Source organism: Falco naumanni, chromosome 9 (genome assembly GCF_017639655.2).
Source record: "Falco naumanni isolate bFalNau1 chromosome 9, bFalNau1.pat, whole genome shotgun sequence".
Taxonomy (NCBI): domain Eukaryota; kingdom Metazoa; phylum Chordata; class Aves; order Falconiformes; family Falconidae; genus Falco; species Falco naumanni.
In genome coordinates, this window is record NC_054062.1 from 23,641,781 (window position 1) to 23,659,431 (window position 17,651).

At 43.5% G+C, this 17,651-nt stretch overlaps 1 protein-coding gene across 5 annotated transcripts in view; it reads right to left on the reverse strand.

Annotated features, from left to right (window-relative positions):
- Positions 1-17,651, reverse strand: part of WBP1L (WW domain binding protein 1 like) — a 65,510-nt gene that overhangs the window by 12,974 nt on the left and 34,885 nt on the right. For 2 of the 5 annotated variants that reach the window (XM_040606242.1, XM_040606241.1), the window contains exon 2: positions 1,960-2,062. In XM_040606242.1, the coding sequence (XP_040462176.1) occupies positions 1,960-2,062 (103 nt within the window). Of the gene's footprint in view, positions 1-1,959; positions 2,063-11,276; positions 11,437-11,647; positions 11,919-17,651 lie in introns of those variants that run through there. The other 3 variants (XM_040606243.1, XM_040606244.1, XM_040606239.1) reach the window with 3 other exon arrangements.

Below are 17,651 nucleotides of genomic sequence, written 5' to 3' on the forward strand. Positions count from 1 at the left end.
TGATCTCAGCGCGACCTGTGTGCTTGCCCTAGAAAGAAGCCTGAAATATCCTGCTTCCTTCTAACAAAATCTGGTTTTATCTTCCAAGAACTTTTACGATGCAGCCAGGCACTGCCAAGTATAAAAGTCCATGCCATACTGAGAGCGCAAAGACAGTTACAGTAAAATCATTCCATTAAAATGGCAGGGGGCTATTGTTCTGACTGTATTGTTTGTATGCAATTCAATTAAGCCTCTCTTTCAAGATGTCCATGGGAGAAACATGGTGACCATGCAACAAGCTCCAGTGTGCAGCTGTATACCATGCTGTTGCTCAATTTAGATCCTGCTTGCCAGTGTCTGTAAGCCCTTGCATACATGCATCTTCCTCTGCATTCCCACCCACACAAGCCCAAAACTGGGTCTGACCTTCCCCACTCTGCTTTGTCCATGCATCCCCATATAGTCCAAACAAATTCCAGCCATCTGTCCTGCCTGTGCTGCCAACTGCTACAATCTGAACCAGGCAGCCCAAGGCAGCCATGTATTCATGTCTGTTTCTCAGCCTGCTATAGTCCCTGGAGCTGCCCCCCCTGCCCCCTCCCGAATTGCTTTTTGAACTCTTTGGAGACTTCTGAAATTAAAGTTGCTGTAAAAGTTCTGCAATACATTCAAATCCTGCCATTGGTTAAGACACAGTCAGCCACTACAGTGTGATGCACAACGTGTCTTGAAGGAGTCTCACAAAGTCCTGTTTAGTTTACAACCATGTCTTCATGCTTCACTGGTTAGTTTGAAAAGTAAAACTGTGTTTCTAGACTAAAAGATGAAGTGTCAGCTATTTCTGTCCTTGAATCGAAGTTAAGTGACAGTTTTTGTATGTGTAATATACATTTACACACACACTACTCTGAGAAAGTGAAACTGTGGGCACAGCAGAGGGATTAAGTAGATAGCATGGTTGCATAAAAGCTACAAGATACCATTGGGTGTGGTAAGAAAGTATCTCCAGCCTCTAACATGGGGTTACAATATTAAGAATTCCACATTTCCAAATTCTGGGAGCACAGATGCCTTCTCAGCCCAACCTCCTGGCAGTACAACAGCACGTCAACATCAATGTTCAGCCTTTTGTGCTCTTCCTTAAAGGAAAACACTATCAGCACTACACAAGTCTAAAAGTTTGCCTTCATATTTCAGCATTTACTTTCTTATCCTTTTAACTACTTATTTTTCCATATATCTTCATCAGAGTTTTGCTGACCTGCTTTGACCTGCCTGCTGCTGTATAAAGGGACTTAGAAGGTCCAGTCACTCAACCACTCACTAGAAACATGGGTAGTTTTAAATCCCAGATTGTGGGAAAGAGGTGGTAAGAGCGGTTGCAATGGGCAATGTATGTTCCTCATAGCCCAGAGCATTCAGCCACTGTCAGCCCACAAGATTCGCCCAAGACCATTTCCACCCAAGGAGCTGTGCTCCCAAACACAATTTATCCTGGAGAGAATAAATGTCCTGCCCCACCTCCTTGAAAGGACAGCTTAGAACAGATAAAACAGATTTAAACTGTCGCTCTTACGAAGAACTAAAACAATAAGATTAAAGATACTGAAATAATTACTTGTTTGAGTGTGTCAAACTCCAGCGTGCATTTCTCCCTCAAGCATGGTTTCCTCACTCGCATACAATGTTGAGTACTCTCAGTACTGCCCAAATCAGTAAGAAGCCCAAACAACAAATCTCCAGTCATGAACGTGGCAAGACGACCTATTTGCCTGCACTTTGAGGAGTATGTCCACTGTAAGAACCCTACTCCCCTTGCCAAATCAGGCCAACTGCGGTTTGTGTTGCAGTGAAACGCAATGGCAATGCATAATACAGGCTGAATACAAAACCCCATGGGACACAAGTCAGATCTGTAGTACGGTATGAGCGCCATGCAGATTAGGAAGGGAAGCCATACAAAATGGAAGGACTTACACCAGAGTTCATAGTAGTAGTTGCAACACTGGGATTGTCCACAACAGTGGCCCGTTTCACATATGTAACTTTGATTGTTGACACCCATGCAGGTTTCCTTGTCCTAAAATTAAACAGACACACTTTTAAGATGCTTTGTCAGTATCTTCTGCAAACGTACTCTTTTACTCAATGATCTGCAAGCATTTGAAAAGTTACAAGTTATGGTCTTGGGAAACTCTAAAATACATAAAGAGGTTAAAATACAGCTAAGGATCACCAAAGATGACAAAGGACTGTTCAGAAAAAAACCTCCATATCTCCAAACTCATGAGTTACATTGCTTTAGCATCCAGACAGCACTGCCTTCTCATCATCCCTTTCCTTTTCAATTAAAAGTTACTATGTTTTGGGAGCCAGACATTCTTTTAAAGAAGAGTGTCATTTGTTTCACATTTTACACAATATTGCTGCATTACTGGGGCTAAATGCCAAGTGGACGAAATGCATTCATAAACAGAACATTACAATTTGAGAAAAGAGTGCTTGGATTCATTTAGATCTAAATGATAGTTACAGTATGTTCCTGTGAGATTCCAATCTAAAATGATTCCTTCATAATTAGCTATGTGCTTTATGTAAGATCAGCATTCCTGTAAAACTTCTTCCTGGAATAGCAAAGTAGTCCAGGAGCAGAGCCAAATCAGCTGTGCTGTATCACCCAGCAGGTCCTCAAGACACTCAAGATGGAAAAGGACTATGGTGCTGAGGTCTCAGTCCCCCATGTGGTGCACCACCTCAAAAAAGTCCATGCTTTCCTACTAGTCTGAAAACATGGGTGGGAAAGTACAAAACACAGGAAAACAAGCGTTATACAGCTTGTGGTTTGTATATCCTCTAATAGGCTCTGGGGCAACCTGGAAATTAGAAGACACTATACAGTTTCTTAAGCAGCACACAGATCATAATAAAAAACATTGTTACAGGTTTGTTTGCAACATCAAAGTCTAAAATTTTCACTTTCACTTAAAATTTATTACAAGGCAAAGAAAATGTGGGGATGTTTATACTGAAAGATATGTTGAATGAATTCATTCTGTAAGCTGCAACTTCCAAAAAACAACCACCACCACCAAAAAAAAAACAAACAAAGAAACCAAACAAAAAAGCCCAACAAAAGAGCCCAACCAGCAGGCTACAGGAATGTATGTTGGTGGATCCCAACACCTGCTGAACCACAGGGTTCCTCTATTTTACGAGCACACTGTGTCCACACTTCTCACAAGCCTCTATGGAGTCCCCACATGCACAGAGAACAAAGCACATTTCGAATGATGGACCACCTCACTGAACAAGTGAGGTAAGGCAGCAGTTTCAACGCAGAGGAGTCCTGCGCTAAGTTCTTAAGGAGTCCTTGGTTCTTAAGGAGACCCAGCCTACTGGGGATCTGGGGGAGCACCAGCACTACTCCACCACGCAGCATCCCCACAGCCGGAGCTGCACCTCCCCAGCACTGGGCCTGTGGGTCCCTCACCTCAGCACCCGTATTACAGCAGCAATATAACTTCTAAAAGCAGAACAATCTCCTACACAGTCAACAGAAAAGATCCCACACTGCATTTTTCTCCTAAGAAATCACACCAACTCTGGAAAAGGTTTTTGATTGTGTGAGAGCACAGTTCAACAAGCACAACTCAGGATATGATAGTATAGATAGATTCCACAGGTATTACTATTTCCACAAAAGTCTTTAAAAAGCACCAACAGATGATTCCCCTTACCACAAGTAGCTAAAGCAAACACTGTACATTGTCTTGAGATGCTGCATGCCCACAGTAGACGCAACATTTTCCTATAGGGCTTAAAGAGGTGTTCCCATCTCTAATTGCAGCAGCTGGTAGCAACTTTTAGGAGGCATTGTTGAACTAGCACAGCATTTTTTGCTTCAGGCACACTATTCCACAAATTGTAGTTTTAGTCAGCAATAGAACTAGGAATGGGACACATCTATTCTCTTATCTGTTCTTATTAGTTTATTTACACTTTTCCTCATTTTTGTTGGCCTTGCAGAGTTAGTGTAACTGATGAACAGCATAGATTTTGGCTCTCATATCAACAGAATTGAGAAATTAAGATCCCATTGCAAAATTGCAACCCTGTTGATAATGCACAAGCCAGAAAGTGATCGGCTGAGGTCTGTGGTTGTGACATGCAAAGATCAATGTGACTTGTTGAACCAGTAAGTGAATCACGTGGAGCTGGTGAAAGAACAGAGTCCCACAGTGCCATTTCAGGAACAGCTCTGCATCACAACACCAATCTATCCTTGACCACCTATGTTTACTTCCAAAAAATTTGTTTGATTCAGTGTTGTCTCCTTCACAGAGTAGCAATAAGGGACACACATTGGTGTCTTTTTGGCAGCAGCAACCTTTAACAGCTTTAACATCACTACATTCAGTAGTCCCGGTTCCAGAGGCTTTCATCATGTTATCCTTTTACTTGAACTTCCTGACTCCCCCTTGCCAACCTTATTATATTTGCAATGACCCTTCCACAATGCCATATGCTTAGGTGCAGGGTTGCTTCTTGTTAGCCCAGCTGGCAAACAGGTCTATGAGGGGATGGGTGTACATGCTGAACAGAAGATCCCCGGCAGCTAGGTTGGTATTGTGCAGGTTGTTCCTGCCTGCTTTTGGAGATCAAGTCTTGAGCCCATCCTCCTTTCCCATCTAGAGTTCAGATCTTACTGTCTGGAGCTGCTTTGCACACTGAACAAGAGAAATCATCTTACTTGCTAATACATAAGCACTTGTAACTTTAAACAGTCTCACAGTTGGCTTTCAGCTCCCACAATTCATAAAGTCCAGGGTTTTAAAGTCCTCGCAGTGCCAGCCACCAGTCACGCTCCTCAAAGTCCAGGCAGCTCCTGTTGGAGCCTTTCTGTAGCCCTCTGCCAGCCCGGCCACCAATGGGTTTCTGGGCACATGGAGCCATCAGACCCGGTGCCATGTGCCAGACACAGAACTGTTATCCTTGTTTCTAAACAGTTTCACAGAATCAAGGAAAAAATTTAGTTTGGAAAGGATCCCAGCAGGTCACATGGCCTGACCCCCGTTCAAAGCATGGCCACGTCCAACACTAGGCTACTCGACAGGGCACAGGAAAAGACATAAAACATAAAAAGTAACAAATGTTCATTTGGAAGAAGTTACTAGGCAAAGATTCCACACAGGTACAGCATTGTTCTGGGACACGTTACATGCGCCTCCTTTGGATTGAATGTTTCAGTCTCCTTTCCTTCTCCCCGCTTAAGGCGCATTTCTATGAAAAGCGGAGCCACTGCACAGTTTCTTGCACCATTTCGCAAGCCAAAGAAGAGGTTATGCACTGCCATCAGTGCAGGCCACATTTTTTGTCAGGAAACTTCTGCCTACTGCCAAGCACTTTGATCAGGCTTCAGTTTCTAATTAAATCTCAGCCTGCACTTTTCACATCATCCCTGTTACATTATTCCTGCTTCCTTCTCCCATTCATTCTTTCTGTCATATGCTACCAAACTGTAACTGCTTAAGACATATCAACAATATAGTTATCTATAGTCTAAATGACTCCTGGAAACAATATCACAAGTACTTGTGCTATGAATATGAAAGCACACTATTTCCTCTTTCACATCAACAGGTGTGGACAAGGCATAGGACTGAAAAGCAGTCTTACAGGTGGAAAAAAAGCATATGGGGAATAAAAAAAACCCCAACTTACAAAAGCAAAGCTGGAGCACTTACATTTTACTGACCTGCCTTTGTTTCTGGTTTCCATTGCAAGTAGCACTTGTAATGATCACTTTTAATCATTCTTAACAACATGGAGTTGTAAATCAAATTACTACAGAGGCTTTTCTGTTTGGTTTTGTTTTGTTTTGTTTTAAGGTAGCCTTATGAAAATAAGGGAGGGGGAGGGTTTCTGTCTGAAAGCACTTTCTTCCCCAACAGCCAGTGGCTATTGCATTCCTGCACAGGCTTCCCTGCTGAAGGACAGTCTTGTTTTCTTGTTGTCCAGGCAAGCACATCCCTTCCCCACCAGCCTTTGTTCAGCTAACTGTAGATGCCTCCAGACAGGATTACTAAGCAGCATCTACATGGGTCTGGTCTCAAAGAGCACTCAACTCCATTAAAGCAGAATATTCCTGTTTCACAACTGAGAAGCCTGAACATGCCGCCCGTTATCTCCCACCTGCAAAGCCTAGGAGATCTCCTGCTAATGTCAAGGGATTGGCTTTGTCCTGTAAAGCAGCATGTACTCAAGGCTGCATGTGCATCACTGCCTCCTTGGCATCATCCTAAGAGCTGATGCAGATCTGGGAAACTGGAATCACTGGATCCCTGATGCACACTTCAAAGCCGGGAGCTTTCAGGAGAAGGCTCTGCAGTCCTGGAGTCTGTGTTCTCACCCCATCCAGTCCAACAGACACTATTTGTTAAATCTGGTGCAGGCTCTTTTTTATGAAACTGGTTAAGTTGGGAAGACCTTATCTTGGTGCATTTGGAGAGTCTCTGCATATTTTAGATGTGTTTTGGATTAGTCTTCATTTGTCACAAACTTTATAAAGCAACTCTGAATAAAAATAAGATATTTTTTTACTTATTTTCTTGTTGATATTTGGCATTTGTGATAAACCCACAACTATGCTGGCAACTCCGCCAGTAGCACACTTTTGCTGTCAAGTGCTTTTACAAATAATCCTTAAAATATCCAGCAGTGGTAGGCATAAGAGAACTCAAGGCAGTACTGTATGTTGTCACATATGAAGCTATAGCAAACATTAAAGTTAGGGCCAGGAAAAGAAGCCAATTATTTTCTCCACCTTCAAGTTTAGTATTGGACCTCTGCTGAAAGTCTGTGTGACAAAATAAAGCTTAAAATCTGGGGCATGATCAAGATAGAAGGCATTCACAGAGGTCTGTAGGTTGCCTGAACTGCCCCTTGCTGCAAGAAAGGATGGAGAAAGATGGCGATGAGCAAATTCCAGATCAGTGTGGCTATTTTCCAAGCTGAAAATTAATATGTGCAACTGCAGAAACAAACACCACAGCCCACGCTCAAAAGTGCATAGTTGGCAGTGAACCACCTACAAAAGATGACTCCTCAGCTGGCATTAACCAGGTAACCAAAAACAGCAGTGGCTGATATCACAGAGATCTAATAACCATTTTAGCTTTTTGCTCTGTCTCCTCTTTCCACAGAAATCCGGCCTCCATTACCCTAAATATGAGCACCTTGCATTTATACAGCCTCTATGTGTCATTCAACCTGCCAGAATATCTATTCGTCCTAACCTTGGTAATACCCAGACACCGTGGAAAACACTTTGAGATGTAACTTGCATTTACTGACAGCAATTACGTGTCTTCTAGGATAGGCTTTTTTTTTTAGACCTACTCTAATTTCCTATTCTCTCCAAACTTCAGTACAGCATTTGTCAAAGCACTACGTAGCAAATTACTATCTGAACTAGAAGAGATGGGAATTAATAATGGAATGGCAGGGGTGAGTAACGAACCAAACAGGCGTACAAACAGTGGGACACAGTGAAAAGCCCAGCAGCAGGCTGGAGGGAGACTGCCAAACTGGCACTGGAGGGTAAGATGCTACTGGTTTTAACAGGACTCAGTCTCAACCTGTGACTACTCCAGACCTTATAGTTTCGTGGCTCTCATAGGGGACTTTGGTAATAAGCATCTATTTAATAATTAAAAAACATCCTGACCTATTTCACTAACCTCATTACTCGCAAGCAGCAGTGCAGTCCCTTACTTTCAGTAGCCAGCTGCACCCATAACAACAAAGCAGGATGGATTTAAGCAGGTGACAGAATCTTCAGAAAACAGTATTAAAATATGTATTTTGAGCAACTTGCAGTAGTATTTGAACTATATATATTCTTTAAGCACCCAGAGCAACAGAATGGAAGTGATTATCAGTATCTCAAATAGGTTAGAAACAACTAACAGGAAAAATTGTATTTGATATCCACTATTTATGAGTTACCACTTGGCTTTTACTCAGACTCACATATCAGACTCCCACTGGTGTTGGTTAGCCAAGCCCATCAGCACTAGCTCATGAGAACGCAAATACAAAGCTACCAAAGACGATAAACACCTCTGTCAGATAAGAGACTCAAGTGGTAGTAAGTTAAAATTGCTACTGAAAATATAATGCTGGAATGCCCCTGGTTTGCCAGCTGCCTCCCAGTTCCTAATAAAAATTAATCTTAAATAAAAAAATCACCAGATCCTTTCACAGAAGGACAGTAGGTGGGATTGCAAGGACAAGCAGAACCGCAGGGGAGCCATGGATCATCAGGGCAGCTCGTGTTGATGTTCTGAGCTGAGCGTGCACCAAAGCCTCCAGTCATCTCGTGTCTTCGTAAACACTACGCTTGCTAGTCCTTTGGAACATAAAAGCAAAAATCCACCATCTAAGCAAGTGCCATGCCTTTGGTAGGTTCAATTTAACAAAAGCATGTAAGATTGGTAAAGAGGAAACTGGATGTGATTGCTGGGAGTTACTGGAACCTCAGGTGCCAGCCCCTGCCAGCACGACAGGGAACAAATTCCTGTAAGCCTGCCTTATGACAGACAACTGAGGCCAAGAAATAAATCAAGTCCGGACATTTTTTCATAAGATACCCACCACAAATTCTGTTTTGCTGAATGTCTGTGAGTTTGGGTGGGGGTAGTATTAAGCGCAAACATCCAAATACTTAAATTTGTGTATTTGGATGGAAGAATGATGCCTCTGAGCTGTCCCAGGCGCAGTAAAGACCTCCAAAACGGGAATTCTAATCCACAACATTTATTGCTTCACTAATGCTAGCATCAGGAGAATTGTATTTAAATCACCATGATTAATCAGCCACCGCAGATCCATCTTCACCCCCAGCGGATGCAGAACCTCTGAGGTTTTATTAACCTTTATCTGAGGAACAAATTGGTTTGTGGCATCCATTTATCTTGGAGAAATACTCCAACAATCTTTAAAGGAACACTGTCCTTTCACAGATCATGGACACTTTGACATATTTCAATAAGAGCTGTTTTCATTTCTGTTTACCACAAGTTTCACTTTCAGACTCTAAGAACTGTGCATTCACTTTTTAAGTGCCACGTGAAAGTGTTTACTTCCTCCATACCTTGCTAGAAGCTTCCCAGCTGTAGTTCCTGCCCTTTCCCATTAAAGATAAGATGCTTCCAGGAAATTACAGCTTTGAGGCAGCTGTCTTGCATTTTGTTGTTTTAAACCACTGAACAGTTGACAACACTGAAAAACTCAAGCAGTTAAAATTTAAACTGAAAAAGTTAGCAATCCAACATTTTAACCTGTTGGTTTGGGGTTTTTTATTTCACATTTATGTGGTGATCTAGATGAATACGCTCAAGCTTCCACCTGCAACCCTGAAAGCTGAGATCCTCTACAATCATGTTTCCTGGGACAGAAGCTTTAAACACCCACATAGAGGTGACCTAGCTTTTTAGACATTTAAACATCATCCTCAATACAACAACAACAAAGGAAACCCAAACCAAACACCCTATTCTTACCCATGTGTTCAGTAGTCCATCTGCTGTGCTGCAATGCCACTGGGTCCCACAGAAGAAGTGAAGGCAGATCCAGGGAAACCAGTTCAGTGCAATGCAGCAGTGAGCAAGGGGTGCCCGTCCTGGGGAGCCCAGTTTTGCCCTTGTCAGACAGCACACGGGAAGGCCCCACACACAGAGCACCTCTTCCCTGTCCCTGCCAGGCACAGCCCAGAATCAGCACCCCTTGCGTTGAGTGGGAACAACAACAACAAAGGACATCCCAGACAACCCAGCGTTTACGGTCCGAATGCCAACACAAGAGACAATAGAGGTGACAAGATGTTCCTGAATTCCTCCCACACTTATAATTAAATAGCACTGTGCACTAGCAACCCTTTTTTTCTGCTTTTAGAAGTAGAAAAATAAATTCTGAATGTTATCTGGATGCAGGATGCAATCCAAATATTTAGATTTTTTTGTCTAAAAATGACTAAAACTCAAAATGATTAAAACTAAGAAAAGTTCAAGCAGCTTTGCAAGCAGCTCTTTCCCATGATATCCTTCATCAGTGGATAAAAATAGTGAAGAGCTTTGCTCTTGTGTTCTCGAGACAACACCTTTTTTCTGCTTCCTATAAATGCCTCTGTATCGATGCCGAAGTTACAAGCACAGAAAAAAGTACCATCCAGCCCACTGAGAATCAAATGTTCACAGCATGAGCAAATGAAGCCGAATTACACCTAACTCATGCAGCACCTCAACTGTCCCAAAAAGTCTCTAAAACAAAAAGATTAATTTAGAAATAGGAACTTCAAGAGAAAAACACACCCATGAAACTCAAGCAATCTCAACATGTAAGCCAGCTATGTATGTCTCACTGCTAGTTGAGAGAGTTACCTAACACCGTTCAGCCTCCATGCCCAAATTTCAGCTCTGAGGGTTTTAGGGAACATCTCTTTGCCCTGAGTGCTAGCAAGTGAGCTATTATTATAGCTATTGCATTCACCTACAGAAGGTTATTGTACTAGAGGTAGTTTCTTATGTAAAACTGTTTTCAGTTCAGCGGGGTGAGGGGAGCTGCATTTCACCAAAACCGAACTGATAAGGAAAAAAGAGCGCACTGTTTACTCAGCAGTGTGCTTAAGTCCTTTTGCCTTTGTTTCTGAACAACTCAAAGTAGGCAGTTTAAAGCATGCTACCGGCCAATCTTGAATTTTTAATTCTAAATTAGAAACTGCAAGCAGCACTGATATCATGCAATATCTATTTATTGTGGATTACGGATCCCAGCAGCGCTGGAAAGAGGTTACAGTTAGATTCCCCTACAGACATGCCTCCCAGACCAAAAAAAGGGTTTGCTCTCCCCGAGCCTAGGAACACATAGTTGGCACCTCCTCCAGTGGGGAGCAGCTGGGCAGTTGCTACCGTTTCTCATTCCACTCGACATTACCAGCTATTAAATTATCCCAAGTTTCTTGTTCAAGCTCAACTCTCCCAGAACAATTAAAAAGTCACCAAGCTGAGGGTCACAGCACATTACCCTTTTCCATTTGGTGACCTTTGTCAGAAATGATACAGAGAAACGTCTCTTTTCTTAAAAAAAAACCAAACCAACCAAAAAAACACCACCACACACCAAAAATCAAACCAGTTTAACACTCAAAATACTACCCACACAAGGAAAGAGTTCAAAGTTTGACATGTTTTAAAACAATGTAAACACAATTCCGTATTAAGCACTGTGGAAAGTACCTTAAAATCCAACCAAACAAAAAACTGCCCAGGAGCACGACACAAAGAGCCATCCTGCCGCAGAGTCTACAACAACAAGAGCTTCTTTCCCTGCCTTGCAGTTTTGCTCCTTCCTCGCTAATAAAAGGCGTCCCTCGCACTGCTGCGCTCCCTGATCAAACGCCATGGGTGGGGAAGTGCTGCTTGCACGGTTCTGTTTTGGGAAAGTCAGAAATCATTTCCTGGGGGGTGGGGGGTGTAAAAAAACAAACAAACAAACAAACAAAAAAAACCCCCCACAACCAAAAAAAGCACACCACCAAACCAAAAAAAGGCAATCAGTCACATCCTCCACCTGAGCGAGCAGCTCCCACCGCACCAAAGCCGGTTACCTGTCTGAGACCCAGGAGGAAAGGCATTCTGCAGGCTCATCCTCCACACCAGCGCATGGGAAGGTAGGAATTTAAAGCCCCACAGTGACCATTTCCTCCTCTGCTGCGGGCAGCCCGCTCCTCCGATCCTATTTAAACCAGGGCTTCCTCGGCTGGGAATGCTCAGTAAACAGGGTCCTGGGACACTGCACGCACTCGCTGGCTCCCCCTCCTCCTCCTCCCACTCCCCGTGACATATCTCAGACGCAGCCCAGCCGGGGTGTTTGCAAGAGGGAAATGACATCAGGTCGGGCAGTTCTGAAAAAAAAATAACAAAACAAAAACAAACAAAACAAAAAAAAAAGCCCAGAACATTAAGACAGCTGCTGTTGGGCAGCGCTGCCTGTGCGGGACCCTGGCAAGGACCCACGAAGAAGCAGAAGCGCTCTCCTCCCTGCTAACTGGATGCTGGAAGTGGAGGGGAATCTATTAAAAAAGTTGGCAAGAGCCGACAGCTCCTCAGTGATGATTAAATCTCACTAAGCAAAAATAGACATTTAATCTATTTTCAAGGAGAAAGCAAAGTTTGCTGCTGCTTGCTGAACAGCACTGGAACCCTAGGAGCAACCATCATGGTTTCTCCAAGGACCTCCACACTCCAGGGACCTGCTGGGTAAAGCCTTCACAGATCCAAAGTACTCCCATGCTGCCTTCTGCCTACCACCACGGCTCCATTTTTTTCTGAGCAATTGTTACAGCACCGTTCAACTCAGTCCCTCCAGGCTAACAGCCATCCCAATAAAGAAACAGCAACTCCCCCAGTTTCAGTAGGATCAGGATTTGGCCTCGCCAGCATCAGACAGGTGACGGGAAGCCATTTTAATCCACCTCTCCCCAAGGAAAACCCAACTAACCCAATGGAAGGTTTCTCGTTCTACTTGAGCTCATTTCACGTTTTCCTGCCAAGGGGCAATTAAAGCTTATAAACAAATTTATCATCTGGTGCCCAAGATGGCATGTCTTGTTTGTCCTCTCCCAAGCATGGAGTACAGCAAGTTCCACAGGGGTGTAGGAGATGACACTGCAGAAGGTAATCTAAATTTAACTCCCTTTTCTACCTTCACTTTGAAAGTTCAGCAACCTCTTTTTTTGTGCTTCTCTTTAATCAGCAGCTGTCCTCGTCTGTCGGGGGGGACTGGGACACCACTGCCATTCCCACGTGCCCCAGCAGCAGCTCCATGGATATTTGACAGAGGGGCAACTCCCCTTGCTTTTGGCCTCTCTGACTTTTGGAGTTCAACGTATTAAAATACTCAATGAGGGAAGGAATATGCTTTTTTTTCCATAGAGAGTTCACTGAATCCCTTTTTTAGTAGCAGTTTTAACAATAATTTCAGGACTTCAGAAGAGAGAGGCAGAGAAACCACATATAATTCTTATAAATGCTAATTTGCAACAGCAGAAAAAAAAAAAAAAAGGAAAGTAGAAAAAAAACCAAACCAGAACAGACCCCCCCCAAACAGCCAGACAGCTTGCAGCAGTGTCAGAAAGACACCCATTTCTGCATGCCAAAACCCCTCAGTGACCACTGCTGCTGCCTCCCTCCCAGCCCAGCCCAGGGTTGTTTCCCAGATGAGATCCCACCGTGGGTGTCCTCCACACAATTAGGCTGTGAGACCATACACAAGCATTACTTATTTCCATACCAACTTAAAGCCACCATATAAACTTGCCCTTTAAAGTAAGCACATCTCGGTTTTTCCTAAGAGAAAACAGGCACATAATTAATTTCCTGGAGGACACAAAACATCAGCGTCAACTAGCATCAGCCAGGCAGCGTGATTTTCCAGCTTTTGTGCTCTTGGATCAAACAAACTCTCAACCTTTGCTTTTCCAATTCTATAGACAAACACCAGTGATATAAAAGGGCAGCTTTCTGTTTTAGTAATCTGTTCTGTGGCCTCATGCTGTCCTTTGAAATATCCGATTTTGGCTGTTGCTATCCAGAGCCCTGGACTAGGCAGATCCCAGGGCTGAGCTAATGCAGCAATTTCTAAATCCCTACTGTCAGAAGGAATCTAACTTTAACCACCCGCCTCTCCTCCAGCACATACTCAAAAGGCAAAGCGTCATTCCAGATCTAAGACAAGTTGTGAAGAACTATCAAAGGCAATAACTGTGCGGAAAAGCAAAAGCATCCTAATTTATGTGTGAATTTAGCAATCCTGGAAAGACTGACACAAAAAAGGTGGTTTGCAAGCAGGCATTAATACATTTGACTGCAGCAGCAGCCACCCTGTCTTGCAGTCTCTGAGTGACCAACAGCCAGTAACAGGCTGCACAAACTGCTAGAGGTGACTAGGGAAAAAGCCCTGGAGAAGGGAGGAAAAAAAAAAGTTGGATTAGTTAGTTCATACACTTATAATACCCTAATCGATACGCTTAGAGCCTTTTCAAAACACCTAGTTTCTCCTAATTGTTGCATTTGCTGTGGATATATCCAACTGGATATCCCAACCCAAGGGGGTATTATTTTACCCCCTCCTCTTTTTTTTTTTTTAAGTTTCTAAGTTCTCACCCCAATGCTTTGTATTGCAGCAATGAGTTTCATAGACAGTGGTTGTGAACAATTAGTTCCTTTCATCAGGAGTGAATTCACCACCTTCTAATCTGACTTTCATATTATTAGCAGGTGGGAACAGAAGTCCCCATCCATCTTCTCACCCATTCATTACTCTGTACCTGTTAGCTATCTTCTTATAGAAGATATCAATCTTCCCTATCCTCTTAATGCAAAATCTTTTCCCAAAGCCTTCAGCTGCTCATTGTCCATTTCAAACCTTTCCGATTTTTTATTGCTCTCCGCCTGGGGAAACCAAAGCTGAAATAATAATTATTTTAATGAAAGCAAGAGCAGCTCTAAGGCAGGCTCAGCATGGGTTTGACTTCCTTTACGCAAAACTGGAGTTTAACGTCTGCAAAGGCCACCCATCTATAACACAAGGGTGTGTCTATCAGAGCTACAATGAACAGAGCAAACACCCGTTTTTACAGTTACTCTGTATATTAATCTCTTGACAGTTTAGAATAGTCAGGGCTAATGTCCGGACAGATCATGGGATCTACATGCTTTTGAAAATTTGCTTGTTTAAGCAGCCACCAACCATCCTCTTTGGCATGTCAGTGTGGATCCCACTGCAGGATAATGGTGAGCACGTTGCTTTTTTCAAAAAAAGGAAATAGAGACCTCTAGGTTTTATCACTCTGTAGTACTGCAGTCCTGAACGTGCCATCTGCCCCAAACGTGATGTCGAGTAAAGGATGCTGCCTGGTATCTTCACAAGCCCACACTGTACCTTGTGACCTCCAAAATCAGCATACAACTGAAGCAGATGATGGAAGTTGTTTGGGCCATTTTAAACTCGCTTTCCGTGTTTGATGGGAGATGTTTGCAAGCAGGTTTAATAACCCAGCAAGATGCAATATCCATTTTGATACCCCCTGAGAAGACAGCTTGACCTTTAGGTGATCCAGTTATGACAACACAACTGGAACAAAAATTGAAGTCTCACAGCTCAGATCTCTCAGGCTTGGAGCACAAGGCTACGCTCAGTTGCACCATTATTACACTCCTAGGCAGTGAGAGATTTTGCACAGTAAATATGGGTGGTGTATAACATCCCCTCAATTAAATATTAATACCATGGTTGTGCAGATATATATATATGCATAAATTGACCATAAAGTCGGAACAATTTTATCTAATGACTCTTCCATTTGTCCCAGGGCACTCTGTTACTTTCATGCTGGTAACAGGAACATACCTGGAGCATCAGCTATCCATTTTCATTAGTTGGTTCACAGCCTTGGGTGCTGGAACTGAGACTACACAAGTCTGTCAGGCACTCGAAACAAAGTGTGAAAAAGCAACTTGAATGACTTTATCTTTCCCTATCCTGGAGGTGGTTCTGGGAATAAAGAAAAAAAAGGGAAAGAAACATACAGAAAGGTATAAAAGCAGATCTCTGCTTCTCTAGAAGAAGACAACATCCAGGAACGACCAAGGTCTATCTGCTTTGACAGCAAATGTTCTGAAGGGGCTTGTTTGCCAGCAGAACCAGCGTGAGACACTGGGAGATCACCAATGCTGGAACAATGCTGGAAAAGCATCGCAATGCTAGACCTGCCTGGAAACCATTTCTGGCTGCCCGCAAAATCTGCCCACTTGTTGTCAATTCCTAAAGAATGAAGGGCCACTTCTCCACCCTAACAGCACCACTACAAGAACATGATGACTTTCCAACATGAGGACAAGATGTCCTGGTTCATGTAACGTATAGCACCGGCACTGCCTACAAACAACGTCATCAACAAATTCCAGAGGACAAACAGGAACAGGTCAGTGTGATAACTTCCCAGTACCTACAGGATCTAGAGTATCTGCTCTATTGCTTAGGGGACATACAGTCCAAACCAAACCTTTCAGCCCTCTTGTGTCTAATATTACTGTATTATTTAAGAGTGGGGTAAAGTGGGTCCCCCAGTTTGTGTGCAGTTCAACTACAAAACAAGGACACTGAAGTCACTTGCCTTTACTGTTTGCCAGGCCAAACTGACCTAATCATTGTTAGAGAGAGCAAAGAATAACCGCAGGAAAAGACACCATACATGTTGGAATTGGCTTTTGAGCCAGAGCTGCAACCAGTCTACTGGATCAATAAATTTTAATGTGCAATGAAGCACAAGGGCTTGCAGTGGTTAGAAACTGTCCTTGAGCAGGTCCCTCTTCCCTGCAACCTGTCACCGCTTCTGTCAGCTCAGTGGTTTAGAAGTACAAGAAACTTTTGCAGCTAAGTCAAGATAAGCAAATAGGGACAGTGCATTTCAACCTCACTGCTGTCACCTGTCTTTGTCTCTGGGTAATGGTTAACCAGGGAGGAAGAGACTGCGCACTTCAAGACATGCTCAGTGTTGCAGACAGCCCCAATGGCAACAGCTCATGGTTGATTCCAGCTGAATATTGATTCCAATTGAATCCTGAACAGCAATTGTCAGCCAAGCACATTGTGCCACATTCTCTGCCTGGAAGCCATGCGTGAGCCCTGAACCAAAGGAAAGGGCATTGTAGAGGAAGCCACTACACACGACTGTCACCTGGTATTTCAGCAGGAGCCTGTCCGCCCCTCTTCACTTTTCATATGTGGGTGAAGAAACAACAACAGTAAAGCACGTTCCTTTGCGCTTTTGAACAGGAAGAAATCCCTCCTCTGCAACTGCTTTCTGTATTAAGCTATCATAAGAAGGACACTCAAGAAAGGGCATGGAGTGGACAAGGGGTAGATGTGGAGGAGATGCCCGATGAGTCCTCTGCAACACCCATCTAACACAGAAGACAGAAGAGGCCCCATCCAGGCTGTTCCAGAGACACTGCTGTTTAGCTGATGGGAGAGTGGTGGCAACAAAAAGCCCAGGCGGCTTCTCCAAGACCAAAATAGTTTTTGCTAAGTGTAGCTTGAAATTTCCAGCCCTCAGCGACATTGTTTCCCACTGCTTTTTTCCCAAGGAGAAGAAAATGATAGCCACATGTCCAGCACGCTTTTCTTCACAGCAGCAGAGTTGTGGCCAAGCCAATGTAATTCTAAGGCCAAAGACTATTTGCATCATCTGTTTTGTATGACCGCTATTTCAGTACCTGCCGTTCAAGCACAGAGGTGTTAAAAAAAACCACTTTAAAGTCCTTCACCACTGAGGCAGAGGGGGGCTGAAAATTTGAAACTACTGTATTGAACTTCTTCAGTGGAGATAGGGTCGATTCTGCCCCTTTAGCATGCTCAGGTTTGGGGCACTAGTGTCAGGCTTCAGTTTTAGTCTGGAGTGGGTAATGAAGTCACTGGAAAGCCTACTCTGCTTTCTCTGAGCCTGCTGTGAGAGAGAGGAGGAGGGAGGGGGGAGTTCAGCTGTTAAACATTTAACGACACTGTCTCCAGGAGGGCTAGTGTGTCCGGGGTGGTACAGGGACACTAGT